Source organism: Misgurnus anguillicaudatus, chromosome 19 (assembly GCF_027580225.2).
Source record: "Misgurnus anguillicaudatus chromosome 19, ASM2758022v2, whole genome shotgun sequence".
NCBI classification, from domain to species: Eukaryota; Metazoa; Chordata; class Actinopteri; order Cypriniformes; family Cobitidae; genus Misgurnus; species Misgurnus anguillicaudatus.
The window spans coordinates 1,760,531-1,777,255 of NC_073355.2; the positions used below are offsets into that span (position 1 = coordinate 1,760,531).

The 16,725-nt window shown below is 34.0% G+C and overlaps 1 protein-coding gene across 7 annotated transcripts in view; it reads left to right on the forward strand.

Moving 5' to 3' along the window:
* cep112 (centrosomal protein 112) overlaps positions 1-16,384 on the forward strand; it is a 272,813-nt gene extending 256,429 nt beyond the window's left edge. For 3 of the 7 annotated variants that reach the window (XM_073856794.1, XM_073856791.1, XM_073856796.1), the window contains 2 exons: positions 550-614; positions 12,965-16,382. In XM_073856794.1, coding sequence (XP_073712895.1) covers positions 550-614; positions 12,965-12,980 — 81 coding nt within the window. In that variant the 3' untranslated portion in view covers positions 12,981-16,382. Of the gene's footprint in view, positions 1-549; positions 615-1,142; positions 1,430-12,964 lie in introns of those variants that run through there. The other 4 variants (XM_073856795.1, XM_073856792.1, XM_073856793.1 and 1 more) reach the window with 4 other exon arrangements.
* Positions 16,385-16,725: the final 341 nt, after the last annotated feature.

A 16,725-nucleotide genomic window follows, 5' to 3' on the forward strand; every position in this document is an offset into this window, starting at 1 on the left:
ATGCCATTAATTTTTATTTTTTTATCAGTGTATAACACTAGTCAACTAAATGAATATAACATGGCAAAGATGAATGCACATTTATACATTGATTCAATAGATTTATAGCATTTTGAAAAAAAACTTTATTATTTATATAAATAAAACTTATAAAACTAAATAAAAATAAAACTTATTTATTGCATTTTGTGGAAACAATAATCCGTTTTTATAATAAATGTTTAAAAATCAAGTTATGGATTTGAATTTTTTATGTTTTTATAACCTAAAGATGCTATGTGAAAGTTTGTAACAGAAAATAGTGGTTTTCATCTGGTCAATTTCTTGGTATAGAAACTGGATTATTTAAATGGATTAATTGCATTTTGGAACCAAACTCTTCATATATATATATATATATATATATATATATATATATATATATATATATATATATATATATATATATATATATATATATATATATATATATATATACCAGTCACTCTGTATGTTTTTGAGCATTTCTCTGTCGTCATCTCATGCTTTTGTTCTGTGTGTTTGGTGCAGGTCAACTTCCTCCAGAAGAGAGCCGCTGTTATACAGGAGGAACTGGACACTTGCCGCATCAGGAGGTCAGAGTCTGGTAACACAAACACACATTTACAGTTTGACTGTATCTGAGGGTCAATTCTCTTAAATGATCACTATGTTGCTTACATAATGTTTTTACCCTGAAGAAGAGAAATGTAGAGTGAGTGTAGAACGACTTCCTTCTATCTCATCTATCCATATAAGTCTGAATTTCCCTTGAATCTGTGCTGATTTTGCTTACAATAAAATTGATGCATTGGCTATTTTTTATTAATCACATGTTTCATAGAGAATGATGGGAAATGTAGTTGAGTTGTTCAAGTATGTGCCTCCTAGAGCAGAAATCTATTTATCAGTAATACACAACAGATGTCCAAAATACACAGGACAGTCAACCTTTATAATTACTTTGACCATTTAACTCTTCAAGTGGAAAAAGTCTGCTGATAATAATGACCTTGTGGTGGTTTGCAGTTCAATCCTAAATCTCAGCTCACATTTGAATTAGCTTTGATTATTGAGAATCAATGTGTTTGTAACAGCTACTGTACTTCTGTCTCCTGCTGTAGATGATATGAGTGGAGCAGTTGTGTATGAGAGCTGTTTTGATGGACACAACTTTCATCTTCTTCATTCACTGTGATTTCATTTTCTTCACATACAAGCATATTCATGTTGATTTACTGCATTTTATGTATAATCTTATTTATACATTCAGCTGTCATTCTGATTATTAAATATGAAATTGTGTCTCCCAAGTTTGACATTTTTGTCATTTTCTTGTTATGTGATCTGTTAAATGTGATAATTTTTTATCAAAATGCTAAATATTAATTGCATTAAAATGCTTTTATAAAACACTTATTTCCATGGGTTATGGAATTTTTGGAATATCATTGAATTTTTTCAGGGAGTTTTGCTTTAAATTTTAGTTTCCATTTATCAAATTCATTTCACACATTTAAGCTACATTTTTCTGTAACTCGCTTTACACTACATTATTCAGGCTCACAGCATCCCGCACATAGGCCATGAAAATTCAGCTTTTTAGTCAGTGAAAGTCAGGGAATTTGACATTTGACTTACGAGTGCAAACAATGATTTTTAAGAAGAGCTGCCAAAGCTAGCATGTGAAGAGTTTCGTTGCAAAACGAGATAACCACCGTTTTTTTAATTGTTCAGAAATCTCGTTTTTTGGTTGTGCATTCCAATTAATTTTAATGCAACTGCAGTTGATTTGATTTTATTTAAACCTTCATAACTTAAAAAATACAGCTAAGTAGCACCATAAAACAAAATAATAACATGATAACATAATAATAAACATGTTTTGACAAAAATGTTAAAAAATGGATTTATCTCGTTTTGCAACAAAACTCTTCATGCTAACAAAAAGGTTTCTCTCATTTGATTTAAAGCGTCTGCTTAATGAATAAATGTTAAATTGTGAGGTTATTTTAAAAAGGCCAAGATGTATCAGTGACACAGTATATTAATGTGACATTAAAGAGCCCTGCTTTTTTGTTTCAAGCCAAAGTCAAATCATGAAAATGTTTTTCTTTTAAAATCATCTTGTACATTTCAGATGTGACGATTTAAAAGAAGGTTCACACAAGGACCTTTTTATAAATCCTGAAAATAGTTTAAAAGTTTAAAACAACTTTATCATAAAAGTAACATTTTAAAACTATACATTGAAGAACAATAATCAAAACAAATACAGCTGTTAGCACCAATACCGGGGTCAAGCCGAAAGGGCACAGAATGAAGTAAATTTGAGTTTGGATGAGCAGTTTAAAAAACCTTATGAAACCTTATGAATTCAGATGAAAGAATATTAAAGTTATCAGCAGAAAAGCTGTTCTCATTCAGTGAAATCTCTCCATTAACAGTGTGTCAAAACACAGGTCACAAAATGTTACAGTGGTCAAAAGGATCCACCCCATGTCTCTACGATGTTCTGATGGAGAGAAAAAATTATTGCAAAACGGTTGCTAGTATCCACCAAAGATTATACTTCAAGCAATGAAAGGAATAATCTATGATGACTCATGATTTTAGATGAAACTTTGCAGTGGTTTTTAGCAAAAATAGCCATTCACTAGGTGGCGCTATGACGATATCGTGCATGCAACCTCAGGTCATGACTGTGTTACATCAAGCTAATTTCATGACTATACACTTTAGTGAAGAAACAGGCCATTTCTCAATGTCAAGGATACTTCCTTGGCAGGACTAAGTCCTTACAAGTCACTTCCTTCAAAGGCTAGGTGAGGCTCCTCTTAAGCATTCAGAGAACACGTTAAATGGGACAGGCTAGCAAGTGCACGTCATTGTGTCAATCAAATGTGTGCTTTCAGCGCTGCACGCATATGATTGTGGGTGATTTCAGTGCGCGAAGAGTGCAAAGGACGCGAAGGATACACATATGCATCCTTTACTGTATATGGAATATTGCTGAAATTCCGAGGATCCTCGACATTGGAACAGTCCTTTGACAGACGTCGATGACGTAGCATCCTCGAAATTCTGGCTTCCGAGGATCCTTCCTTGACACTGAGAAACGGCTACTGTTGTATGACCATAGGGCTTGCTTGATATCACAGGTTTTGTTCAATTATGAGGCCAACTGGTGCAAGAATAACAAAATTTTGTGGCCTCAGACTGTGCTCATACATTAGCGTATCAAAGCTGGTGTAAAAATTACATTTCATTGCAGAGTTATAACCATTTATGTGTAAAAAAACAATGTAATGTAATGTAATGTTCTTTCTATGGAGTCGATTGGAAAAACGCTTTCAGAGATTTTCGCGCATTTTTTAAGTGCTTTTTTGCGGCGCAGGGATAACTGTAAGGCGAATTCTGGCATGCTTCGTTGGACTCGGCGACTATTCAGGACTCCAAGGAAACAAGTCCCGTGAGAATACGTCGATCGCAGCCAAAGTTATAAGCGTGTAAAACATACATCTTACCACTAGGTGGCGCTGCGACAAAACTGGGCATGCCCCCTCAGTTCCTGACTGGCATCACCAGTATCAACAGCCTCAAATCCGTTTTTTAGCGCTCTACGTAAAATTTGTTGACTAGTTGCCAGTAAAACTCAGTAGTCATGTCATTTCTACAGAATTTTTTTACAGTGTTGTTTACTTCTTAATAAAAGGCCCATGATTGCAGTTGTACAACTTTGACATTAAGGAACATCCAAATAGTTGGACAAAAGTTTTTCCCAACAACTTCTGATATCCATAAAATGTGTTTATAGGAAAGATTTTGAACATAAAATAATGCCAAAATATCTTATTTTGAATTCATAATAATTTAAACACAATTTTTACACCATCAGTTGTCTTATAATGCCAATTTATTATAAAAATAGGTCATTGACCTATACATCATGATTTTTAGATGATCCCCATATGCTTCTCTAATAGTACAGCACAACTCGAATTTATTTAAATGAATTAGTGGCTATGTATTGTGGACCATATGGCAAATCAATACCATTTTTGTGTTATTTTGAATCACTCTCATGGTATTTCGGTGTCATACGCTGATCGGTCTGCGCACCGCCACATGAAGAGTACTGGCAACATATGAGAAGAAAAGTGAAGGTACACTATAAACCTTCAGCATTTTGTATTTCTCTTAAGTTGTTTCTTTCTCTTGTATGTGGTTTGTAATATACGAATAGTTATACAGAAAAACTAGCCATTAGTTAAACAGCAAAAACGTACCCTTCATCCAGAAAAAGAACTCTTCCAGGAAGATGTTTGAAGCACATGCTAACTCTTTATTGTTTTTAAAATGATCTTCACCAATCGGTTGGAAATTACCTTCTTTTATGCATCTACCCACTCAAATTCCTCTTGTCCATGATCTGATCTGCTGTTTTCAAAGGTAACATGACCCCGGCAGATATTTATTTGATGTGCAGATTCAGCAAACATTCGATGGTGATCTGAGAGTTCGGACTCTTGCTGGAAAAACCTTGGAGGAGTTGGGGTTGAAATCACTGCTCATGTCTCCAAGCCTGCTGGGTGCTGTTTAATCAAGCATTGTGTCTATGTGAATATGGAGGTGGTCTTCAGATTGGATGAGGGAGGGCTACTGTTGATGGACTCATACCCCAGATTTCAAACCACAGTCTTTTCACTTGCTGTCTGATGCAAATTGCACAGCACAATCGCTAGACTTAAACTGAATAGCTGATTCTGAGCAGCACCCGGGTGTCTGGTGCACCCATTCATCTGTCTTAAGATGCTTTTGCCCTTTGGAAGATATTTAGGGTATTGTAGCACTTTTTTTACAGACAGAAGCGTTTGTACCTTGAGTTTCACAAAGGTTGCTCTTTTATATAGCTCAGTAAAAAAATTATGTAAGAATCAACATTGTCTGAAATACAAAGTTATAAATGTCTTAAATGTCAACGTGATCTCATTAGAATACTTGTGGTGTATTTTTATGTAAAGTGTAGTTGTGCCACATGTACATTTACTTACACACTAAAACGTATAATATTGGCGAATTGAAGGGACTAATACGTTAATTATTTACGTATTGACAGCTTTACATACAAATTTGTACCTATTTATATTTACAAATATTAAAATGAATAGCGGGCATTGGCGTTTCTAATTCATATTAATGACATGTTTTCAGTCGTATTTTCTGACTTCAGTCATTAGTTTTTGTGTGTGTGTGTGTGTGTTTACTCGTTTACCTAATGAAATGTTTATGACTTACATGAATAACACCTATGTTTATCTTCAAATGGTGTCTTCGACGACGTTATTCTATAAGAATGAAGGTCATCTTTTTTTGGCATTGCTATTCTGACACTCGACAGCACAACAATACATTTTCTAGTAAGTTATCTTGCTCTAATTAATTTCCACAGTTTTTCTGCCACCACATTGCGCGCGCAGCTTGCAGTGATGTAACTGTGACGTCTACTCGCAAAAGGTCTATGTAATTTGTTTTATAAAACACTGTTTTAAAGAGCCACACAGATCCAAAATCGAAACTGACCTGTTTTGCAGTGTGTCATGTAGCTGTCCATCAATGTAAACAATCTGCAAAGTAGTTTAACCAAAAAGTGCACGATTAGTAAAGTTATTGTTTCTAAAGTAGGGAGTCGACTCTGAATCGCTGAAACGAGTCATCATATGGACTGAATCTCCTGCTTGACTTTTTCCACGTCACACAAACGCTTCAACGTCACACAAGATACTAATCTCCGCCTACAGCCTTGCCCGCGGGAGAAACGAAAACGACCCGCCCACAGCTAGTTAGTGTGTAAACATCTTATTACGCTGTGTTTTCAGTTTGTGTTGTTTTTACTTACAAAGGAGACTTTTTCAAGGAGGGATATACTAAACGTGTCTGGCTGTGAAGAATCAGTGGTTAAAATTAATTTTTAACGGAGGGATTTAGACGTTTGGCAATGAAATATGGTTCAATACCCACTTTATTTGGAACAACATGTGTCTCCTAACCACAACCTGTAAGTATGATTATACATACTTTCTTAAATGAGTGTAAAATGTTTATCCTCGTTTTATTGCTTAGATTAATGATGAATGATATCGTTTTTTAAACTCTTAAAATACTGTCAGAGAGTCACGTTAGCAAGCGGTTAACGTAACTCATGCTCACTAAGGGTTTTGCTATGACCCGGTTAGCTTACATAAATGCTTAAATGAGTGTAAAATGTTAGTTTCTATCGTCGTTTTTATTTGTTGAATTAATGAATGATATCGTTGTTTAAACTCTTAATATCTGTCAGAGAGTCACGTTAACAAGCGGCTACCGCATGCTCACTTACGGTTTTGCTATGACCCGGTTAGTTTACATACTTGCTTAAATGAGTGTAAAATGTTAGTTTCTGTCGTCGTTTTTATCGCTTGGATTAATAGTGAATGATGTGTATTGATGTTGATAATGTCTTCTCAGTAAATCATTTTAGCACTAGGTAAATAAATGTTTCACTATTGTTTGTCTGTGCCACCGATCTGTGGTCTGTGTGTCAGTTGACCAATCAGAGCAGAGCAGGCTACTGAAAGGTGGGGTTTAGGCAGACTGAGTCGTTGAACGGCTTCACACGAATCGTTTGGGGATCTCTGAGAAATGGGGTAATTTTAAATGTATATTTTGAGAAAATGACAGTGTTTTTTGACCTTGCATGCATTTAAACCTGTTGTCCAGGACTTATAAACAGTGATAGGATGCTTAAAATTGTCATCTTACTGCCTCTTTAACACCTTTCCAATGATACATAGTTTGTAGTAATAGATTAAAAATTACATCAACAATATTGATGTAAACTTAGGTGTCCCGTATTGAGGACGGTGACGCTTAACAGTTTAATTTTATATATTAAACATACCCCAGTGCTATCATACAAAATTTAATTAATTATGAGAGCTTATTCAGCATTAAAATACCTCAGACATGATGCAGAGGTTCCTCCAGGCATTGCTGTCCTGTTATATGAAGCTTCTCAGAGAGTTTTCACACACACACACACAGATTTACAGTACTACATGCAAGGATTTTAACTTTAACCCTGATAGTATTGTTAAGGCTATATAGGCCAGAAGGAGAGACTGGGGTAACAAACAAGGTTTGTTTATTCACACATTGCACAGGAACGGATGGTAGAATCAACAGGTGAGTAAACACACACATTTCCACACAAGTCACTGATGAAGCATAACACATTTCCCTTTTGCAAGTGAGGGATTGGATGATAAAAAGACAACAATTGCCTTTTTAATGACATTATGTTATGCTAAAGTAACATATGTTTTGCATAAATTAATCATTAATTGTCTATATAAAATTACCACCATATATCAATATAAGTGTTATTTCAAAGGATCTCTTATCTCTATTTATTGTATTATAAATATGCATGTGATATCTGGAAAACTATATAAAATGTTTGTCACAGCTATCCTTTGTGTCCTGCTTTTGAACTTTGTGGCTTCTCTGACTTCATCATAAGTCATAGAAAATACACACGTTTGGTACCAACGATAGGAGGTAAGCAAAAAAGTTGGTTACACTTTATTTTGATAGTCCACTTTAGACATTCTACTAACTATAAATAACTTTGCAACTACATGTCAACTAACTTTCAATAATTTGCAACTACACGTCAACAAACTGTCATTAGAGTATTAGTAGACTGTAAGGGTTGGGGTTAGGGAAGAGGTTTGGGTTAGTGGAATAAGTTGACATGCACCTGCAAAGATACTTATAGACAGTTGAATGTCTGTTGAGATATCATCGCAATAAAGTGTTAGTAGATATTAAGCAGACAGTCTACTAATTCTCTAAAGATTGGTAGTTGATAAGTAGTTGCAAAGTTACTTATAATTAGTAAAATGTCTAAAGTGGACTATCGAAATAAAGTGTTACCAAAAAGTTTTCAAGATATTGCAACAAGTGCTCAACTCATACCACCAATATGGTCGTCTGCACCTTTCCTAGAATATGACCAACAGAGGTGTTTACTAAATTAGCGCCTCTACCGGCAACAGGTGAAACTTTATATATAAGTGTATGAAATTATATTTAATGTGGGGTATAATTTTGCTATGATGAAATGCAATGGGAAATTATTTTTAATTTGAACTGCCAGAATAACTGTATTTATAATACACATTAGACTATTCAGGCATTTATGGCAAATAACGTACCCATTTATTTATTATATGATACAGTATAAAACCCAGCATACATCACAACAATTTTTAAAAAGTACTTTAAATATTTCAAGTTTACCTCGTTTTTTATGAAGAAAATAGCAAAAGTGATCACACTTCCCTGTAGATATCAGATCTGGGCTGCATTCAGACCTGACAAAACGTTGCACAACGTTTATTAAACAGAAAAAGTGATGCGTTGAACACCCTGTTGTGATGACTACGGTCGCTGAGAAGGCCATGCTTTGTGTTCTTTTTTAAATGTTTCTGGAGCCTGATGAAATCGTTACTCTTGATGTTACAGTCACTGCCCTTGCCGTCCAGAATGAAAGAAAACATTCCAAATTGAATCCATTGTGCGAGCTGTCTCTTTAGTACTGCGCAGTGTTGGACAAGTTACTGAAAATTTGTAATTAGTTACAGTTACTAGTTACTTACTCTAGCAATTACTGTATATCAAAAGTAATTGGTTACTAGGGAAAGTAACTTTTGAGTTACTTTTATTTCTGCAAATATGAACAGTGCTAAACAGTCAAACACAACATTTTTTAGACTTATTTATTGTAATCAACGGGTAGTAAGTCCCTTTTAATACATAAAATAAAATAACTTTTTATTTCAATCACGGATTGTTCTCTTCCATGAAAGCAATGTAAACATCTGAGAATATATTAACATTTCTCAGATTTATTACTTTTGTGGACTACAAATGCAAGTTGATGTCATACTGGGAACGCTTGGCAAAAATAATTGACAAACATGAGAACGGATGGACTAAGGTGTGTTGTCCCGTTTAGATTATTCACGTTCTTTCTTTACGCACTGTCGGCCATGATGAAGTTTAATGATTCATTGCGCCGCCACCACTGTCCTGCGATGTTAGATCAGAAATGTCTTTTGTGCAAGTGTTAATTTTTTACAAAATAGAGTAACCCGAGTAACAAACTCATTTAAATTTCATTAATTGTAACTGCGTTACTTAATTTAAAAAATACTTTGTTACATGCTCGTTACTGCTAAAAGTAGTGGAATCACAGTATCGCGTTACTTTGTACTCCCATCACTGGTACTGCGTGTTTTATTAACGCTGCTGCTGATTGGACTGCAGTTCTGACACACCGGCCAAACAAGAGAAAACTTATCTCAAACCCTGTTGCACATCGTGTCCAGGGAACATGTCGTTCAACCCAGAAACCATAGCAAAACATTGCACACTGTTTTGAACTTGAACGTGTACTTGAACGTGAACTTGAACACTGGTGTACACTAATTCAAACACTGCCGCCAGAAGAAGCGATGATACGTCATCTTTGATTGTGAAATACCATTGCACTGAAAAACATGATTCATTGAATTTAATCAATTTTTTAAGGTAAGTGGTTGCAATCAATTTATTTAAGCTACATTTAAACAAAAGTTTTATATTTTATTTTACATTACTAATCTTTTTTGTTTAATCGTAGCTTAAATAAATTGATTGCAACCACTTACCTTAAAAAATTGATTAAATTCAATGAATCATTTTTTTCAGTGTGGCTCTTGTCATCAATTGCATCATTACGTTGGCTACGAATGATGCAGCGCTATTGGCTGTCGTGACCGACTGCATCATGCTCTAATGTTCCAGTTTATATTTGAATGAGATCATATAAAGTGATCGTATGGCTTCATTTTGCAAGGTTTGCAACGCGAATTGTTTGTAATACTTTTATACTGTTTGTCAATTTATGCTATAAATACCCATGACTATACTTTTACCTGAGTGTTATGTTTTATATGGTTGTGAAGTTGGGTTTAGGATAAGTCAAGGGTGGGGTTAGATGCCCCAAAATATCTTTAAAAGCATAAATGTTAATGAAACATTTCTACATTTACAAATGCAGAATATAAAATGCGTCTAATCTGACGCAAAAGGTAAAAAACCTTCAAACGTAACCACAGGTGGTATAAGCTTTGGCCGCTAAAGGGCACTAATCCCTTATGACCTATTTTACAAATTACTTATTGGGTCATAATTTTTGGAGGACAGTCTGTAAGGTGGAATTTGTCATGTGACAATCTAAACATGGAAAAAGTATTTGACCAACAAATCAGGTGTATAACATGGCTTATCAGAGCTCTGTTATTGCTATCTATTCGGAGTCACACAGATTTGTTGAAGTAAATGCTGCCCACGCGTTAGCCTTGCTAATAGACAGTTGCATTATAATACCGTCCAAGTTGTCTAAATGTAGTTAAAATTGTACTTGACAGTGTGTCAGCTGACATTGTAAAAAACATCATTTATTCTAATCGGGAAAAGTTCATATACACAGCGAGTATAAAAACATATTTTCTCTCAATCATTTTGACAGGTAAAGATCAATAGCTTCCAGTGCAGCAGCGGATGTTCATAAGCCTCCTGAATGACAACGCGGAAGTGATTGTGCATAGACTTTACAAGACTTTATGCTGTTTAAAAGAAGTTTGGCTCATGTTGGATTGATGAAAAATGACTCCATTATTTCTCCCTCTATCTTTGCCCACTCCTCCATCATGGATACACCACACATAACCCAAAGACAGCCTTCATTATGCTCTGAGCAGTCCATTTAAACTCATATTTAATGTGACCAAACTCTACAGGAGCACACAATGAATCTTGAATAGGCCCAAAACCAAAACTATTTTCAATCTTATCAATGTTTTTCATCTCCGAGTATTGAAAGGATCAAAGGTTTTGTCCAAACACTCCTCTCCATCATATCTGTTAATCAGCAGTGTGTAGTGCTGTGCACCATTACCTCATAAAATACAGAATACAGCCTGTGAAATATCCCAGCCCTATGACAGGAGGTGACTAGGTTACTATAACCATTCAACAAGACTGTTAATATACAGCACTCTGGGATGCTTGATTCTGATTTGTTAGTGGCAACATTCCAAGTTTTGTCATTCCCAGATAACAGCCGTCTGAAATTACTAATACAGCCTCATTCATTGTACTGCGAGTCATCTTGAGTGGTACACTTTAATACTTACAAATAAATCAAATAAAAATTTTCATAAATAGATATGATATGAGCAATTCCAGCATTATGGATGTGATATTTGCAATCAAAACTTGAAATAAAATTTCTTAGAGCATGCATTAAACAGTTGGTTTATATTTTTCTAAACACCAGATAATAGATTTCAGAACAATATCCGTCTGTACTCAAGTTTTCTATTTTCTTTCTTTATTCTTCACACCATTCCAGCATCTATGGCTATATGCATGGCAAGAACTAGTTAATCCATACACAATTTGATCCAAGTTAATCCATACAAAGGTTGGAGGAGGGGCAATTTGGTATCTCCAATTCACCTAACTTGCATGTTTTTGGCCTGTTACTTTGTAGGAATTGGAAGGCACAAACCAGAAGAAAAAGTACCTAACAAGTTGAGAAGGGATGGCTCTTTAAAGAACAAATAATTAATTAAATTCTTGTATGCGCATTTATGAGGAAGAAATACAATATGGGCGTGACATTTCTCCATCATGTACGTGACAATTCTAAAATTTGCATTTGTATGAAATATTGAATTATGGAAGTCTAGTTTATAGACAAAAAAATATCACATTTAAGTGATTTTGTGCATAAAACAGGCAAAACAAATCTGCCAATGGGGTAAGCAAATTTTTCTTGAATTTTTCTTGAATTTAGTGTTGAAGAAAAAAAAATTGCTTACCCTATTGGCAGATTTTTTTGCTTGTTTTATGCACAAAATCACTTAAATGTGATATTTTGGGTCTAAAAACTAGACTTATTTTCTTGGGTCGTTTTGCCCATCAAGAAAAATCTACTTAATTTAAGAATTTTTAGATATTTTTACTGAAAACAAGACAAAAATACTAAGAATATTTTTTCTTGAAAATCATTTTTTGCAGTGAAGTTTATTAATCCTATCAGTAGTCACTAATAATTTGTGTCATTTATTTTATTTTTATATACATTTACATTTTTTACTACCAGCACTGTGACGGCATGAGAGCCCGTTGTGTTGTAGAAATGAGATGTTCTAATGAATCTTAAACTACTGTTTTATTTAGACACGCACAGACATCAAGAAACAACATCTAAAACTTAATAGTGAAAGCAAAAAGAAAGCATTGTGCCGCATGAATTAATTTTAGTAGTTAGTTTTGTGATGTTCAGACAACATAGTTCAAAATTTTTTTTTAATAATTCAAGATACCATTACTTAATGTTAAATTCTGCAATACTTAAAACTATTGAGTCACTTCAGTTTTTAACTTGCGGTTTTAAAGCAACTTTTTTAAGTTTGGATGAATATTCTAAAAATTAAAATATGTATTATTAAATAATGTATGTCCCCATGAGGTACTTACTTACATACGTTTTTTACAGCGATGCCACAGAAGCCATATAACCATTTCTTTCTCATCTTTTTATAATCTAAAGAACCTTTTTTACTACAAAGAACCTTTTGTGAAATGGAAAAGGTTTTTAAGTTTTTAAAGGTTCTTCAGAATCTTTGTTTTTTATGGTTCTTCTATGGCATCCTTGAAGCACTATATATTTTTAAGACTGTATTCAGTTGACTTATGGTATACATTCAAATCACTTACAGAAGCTGTGAAATGTTTTCTGATTGAGTGACATGCATTTGATTACAGTGAGCCTGTATTTTCCTCTCAGATACATGAAGAGATAAAAGAACCTTCACCCCAACCCCATACCCGACTACTGGCAAAGGAGATGAAACTCATTATTACACCACTGTTCACTTTCATGGACAAAAGGGGATTAGAGAGAGCACCAGACATTGGTTCTGTATATTGTTTGACTTTAAAGTCATGCGCAAAATGGGATTAAAAACATGAGAAAAATGATAACAAATAACCCCCCAGAAGACTAAACCAGCTTCAAATACACTTGGATACCTTTGTATTTCCATCAATGTCCCAAGGCAGCCATCAGCTTAAAGGCCATTCCAGGACCAAATAAAAGTTTATTTTCTTCAAATGTCAATTTTTTTACTGAATCTTTTAATGTGGCCGTAACAATTCAATTTCAATTTTGCTGACAATGACCCTTACATTACAGTTTCTTTATTTTGGGGCATCTAGTTTTTCCATGTTTTGGTCGGCAAACACTTAAAGGAATATGTTTTGCATATGTCATACTGTTTGATTTATTATTATTATTATTATTTCAGCTTGAGTCTATCCCGTCACCTTCTGTCATATGCACATACTCATGTTGCATATACACAGAATGGACATTCACACGTTTCTCCTGATGGTTGTCTGAGATAACTGCCATAAGCCTCCTACTTGCTTTCATTTTCTATTGTTCTCTCTAAAGTCTTTGCTCTGCTTGTGATGAAGGGATAATGACTTCAAAGCAAACTGTTGAGAGTTTAACCCCGAGCTGAAAGAGCAGGCAGACAATACAGTCATTCAGAGCATTTAGTGATCACAGGCTTCACTGAGGACGAGCAGACCCACCCACTTTAACTGAAATTGACAATATTAACATATTGCTTATCCACATACAAAATATCATTTCCACTTTTTTTTGAAAAAGTCATTTTTGAGATACTGTTACCACATTTAATGCATGTTTCCATTAAACTGCTTTAAAGGGGACATATCATGAAAATCTGACTTTTTCCATGTTTAAGTGCTATAGTTGGGTCGCCTGTTGTTCTATCAACCTAGAAAATGTGAAAAAGAACAACCCAGTAAATTAGTTTTGATAAACCATTTTCTGCCAGCATGTGAAAAAATAGCTTATTGAAATTTGGCTCCCCTTGTGATGTCAGAAGGTGATAATACAGTCACTTAAACTTCACTACCCAACCACGGCACTGCCATTTGCATTTAAAAAGACACACCCAAAAACAGGACATTTTTGCTCACGCCTACAAAGTGGCAATTTGAACATGCTATAATAATTTATCTGTATCTAGAACTTCACATACATACTTCGGGGACACCAAATATTAATTTTACATCTTAAAAAAATGTCTTGTGAAATGTCCCCTTTAATGAAAAAAAAAATGTAGTGCAATTTTGAAAAAAAATCAAAAGTTTTTGTTTTCTATCAATTGCTTTGAAATCACATATAAAAACATAAAATACACACACAAAAGAAAACGGTTTTGATGAGTGTAAGGTGTATGCAGTATGAATTGCTATGGGTAGCATGAATATTCAGGTTTGAATATGCTGCATTTGTGTAAAGCATTGATACATTTCATGCTCATTAATGCTGTTCTATTATAATGAGACATAGTAAATGAAATAGTAGTAAATGAAACCACATTTTAAATTAACAAGCTAGATTTTTTCTAAATCTTGATAATAGCATTTGCAATATTTTTTAAGATTCTTATGGGATTGCCTATTTAATCCATCTAATCATTTTCAGGACTGTATAGATTTGTTTAGATTGTAATTATATTTATAAGCAGTCAATTCTTAAAACAGCCCACGTGTTGTGTACGGTACTTCAGGTCAATGTGATGAACTGTTTGCAACCCATTTTTTTTAAATATGTAATGTTTTGGATTTCCAAGTAAAACATGAGTGGTTGAAAGACAGAGTTTGAAAAGTCCAAAAGCTTGCTGAGGTCAGTAAAAAGGAGAGTCAAATTTTATTAGGCTATATTTTGCAAAAAACTTTGAAAGATTTGTGCAATAGTGTGCACAGTAAACAGCATTAGTAATAAGTATAAAGTAAACAGAGTAATTTAGATTTTCAATTAGCAAATTGTTTATTTATTTGCTTGTTTGGCTCTTTAAAATAAATAAATGAAGTTTATTTATCTAAGTTCGGGAGGAGCATGGTCATGTGATCCAACCAATCGGCGCAAAGAGGTGCCTATAAATAGCAGTCCCTCACCTCTGTCCCGTGACAGATTTTTTTTTGCAACATTCCTTCTCCACCCCATCACCTCACTCTCATCTAGTTTCATTTATCCCAGTTAGGAGGGAGTACTCTGGGTTGGTGCTAAAATTCCGAGCTTGGAGCCCTCTCCTCGGACAGCACGCCAGATATGCTTTATCTCATTCCCTATCCATTACATGTTAATGCGAACTCGTGAAACACATTTCAATCTTATATTGTTATTAAAGAGATTTGTTTGACTGGACCTGATTCCCAATGAACAAGTAATTAGTAATAGTACAGCAAAGTATTGTCCAGTTCTTGTAAATGGTCCATCCTGGAACAATCATCACTCAACAATCACTTCCTATTGGCATTAGAATTAGAATAGGGCCAAATTTCTGTCTCATTTGTGGACTGTTCCCTCACAATACTTGTGATGATGAATTTGAGATCAGCCATCAATACAATGGGAAGTGTGTTGATGAAGCTGTGTTGGAAATGTTTAATGTTTTGGCCAAAGAACTGATTAGAAACGCTTTGTAATGAAAATATGTCATGTACATTATCTGGTCACCTAATGTGACAGCAATGTGTACTGCTTTACAGCTGCATTTTAAATCCATCTCATTGAGCACTAATGCATGTATTTAATAATATCTTGCTTCTTAAAGTGAATGTAGAAGATCAAAGTAAGTGCGGAAGCCTTTGAAGTCTGGAGTAGAATCAGTGGAACGTCCTCCCTCACCAGTTCAGAATGCACAACAAGCTTTTCTGCTATAGTTACTCTTTATTTAAGAGGACTTTAACTATACTGCAACTGTAAAGTACATGCAGACTTTTGCACTGTCTTTGGAAACTTTATGTCTAAACAATATCTATTTCAAGGTATTAAGCAAATATTTTTTTTGTTTGTTTTTTAAGTTTAGGATAAAAAGTACAAATAATGTGTAGAGTAACGTGTTTTAAATATTGTTTATATTTTCCAGTGATCATTTATGTCCATTAAAAAGTTGGTAAAGATGCATTTCAATGTTTTGTCAGCTGAACAATAGACAAAGTGGTCTGGTGAGTGTATACAGAATGACTTCTTTACTTTAAAGCCAATTAGTTCAAACTAATTGTTTAAACTTGATCTAGATGTACATAGGAAACCTGTTTTGGATGCACATTTATAAACAAATGTAACAATAAAGAAACAATATTGCTTTAACTGTTAGTTCTGGTAATGTAATTTGATTTTCATATTTGCTTAAAATAAATTATCGATAACTAACATACAGATGGTATTTTTACAGTGAGTGAGTACTACAAATGTAAACATTTAATGAAAAAAAACCCTTGATACTTGTTTGATAGGGTTATATATGAATATAATGGTCTAATTGTTTTCATAGGCTTACTATAATAATCCTATATATTTCATATTTATTTATTTGCCTTTGCTACTCTGTATTTACAGTATAAAGCTACACGATACATTTGAATTGAAATTTGAAATAAAGTTTGACTTTATTCTCAAAATATTATGTTTAATAAAATATAATGTATTTTTACTTTATTCTT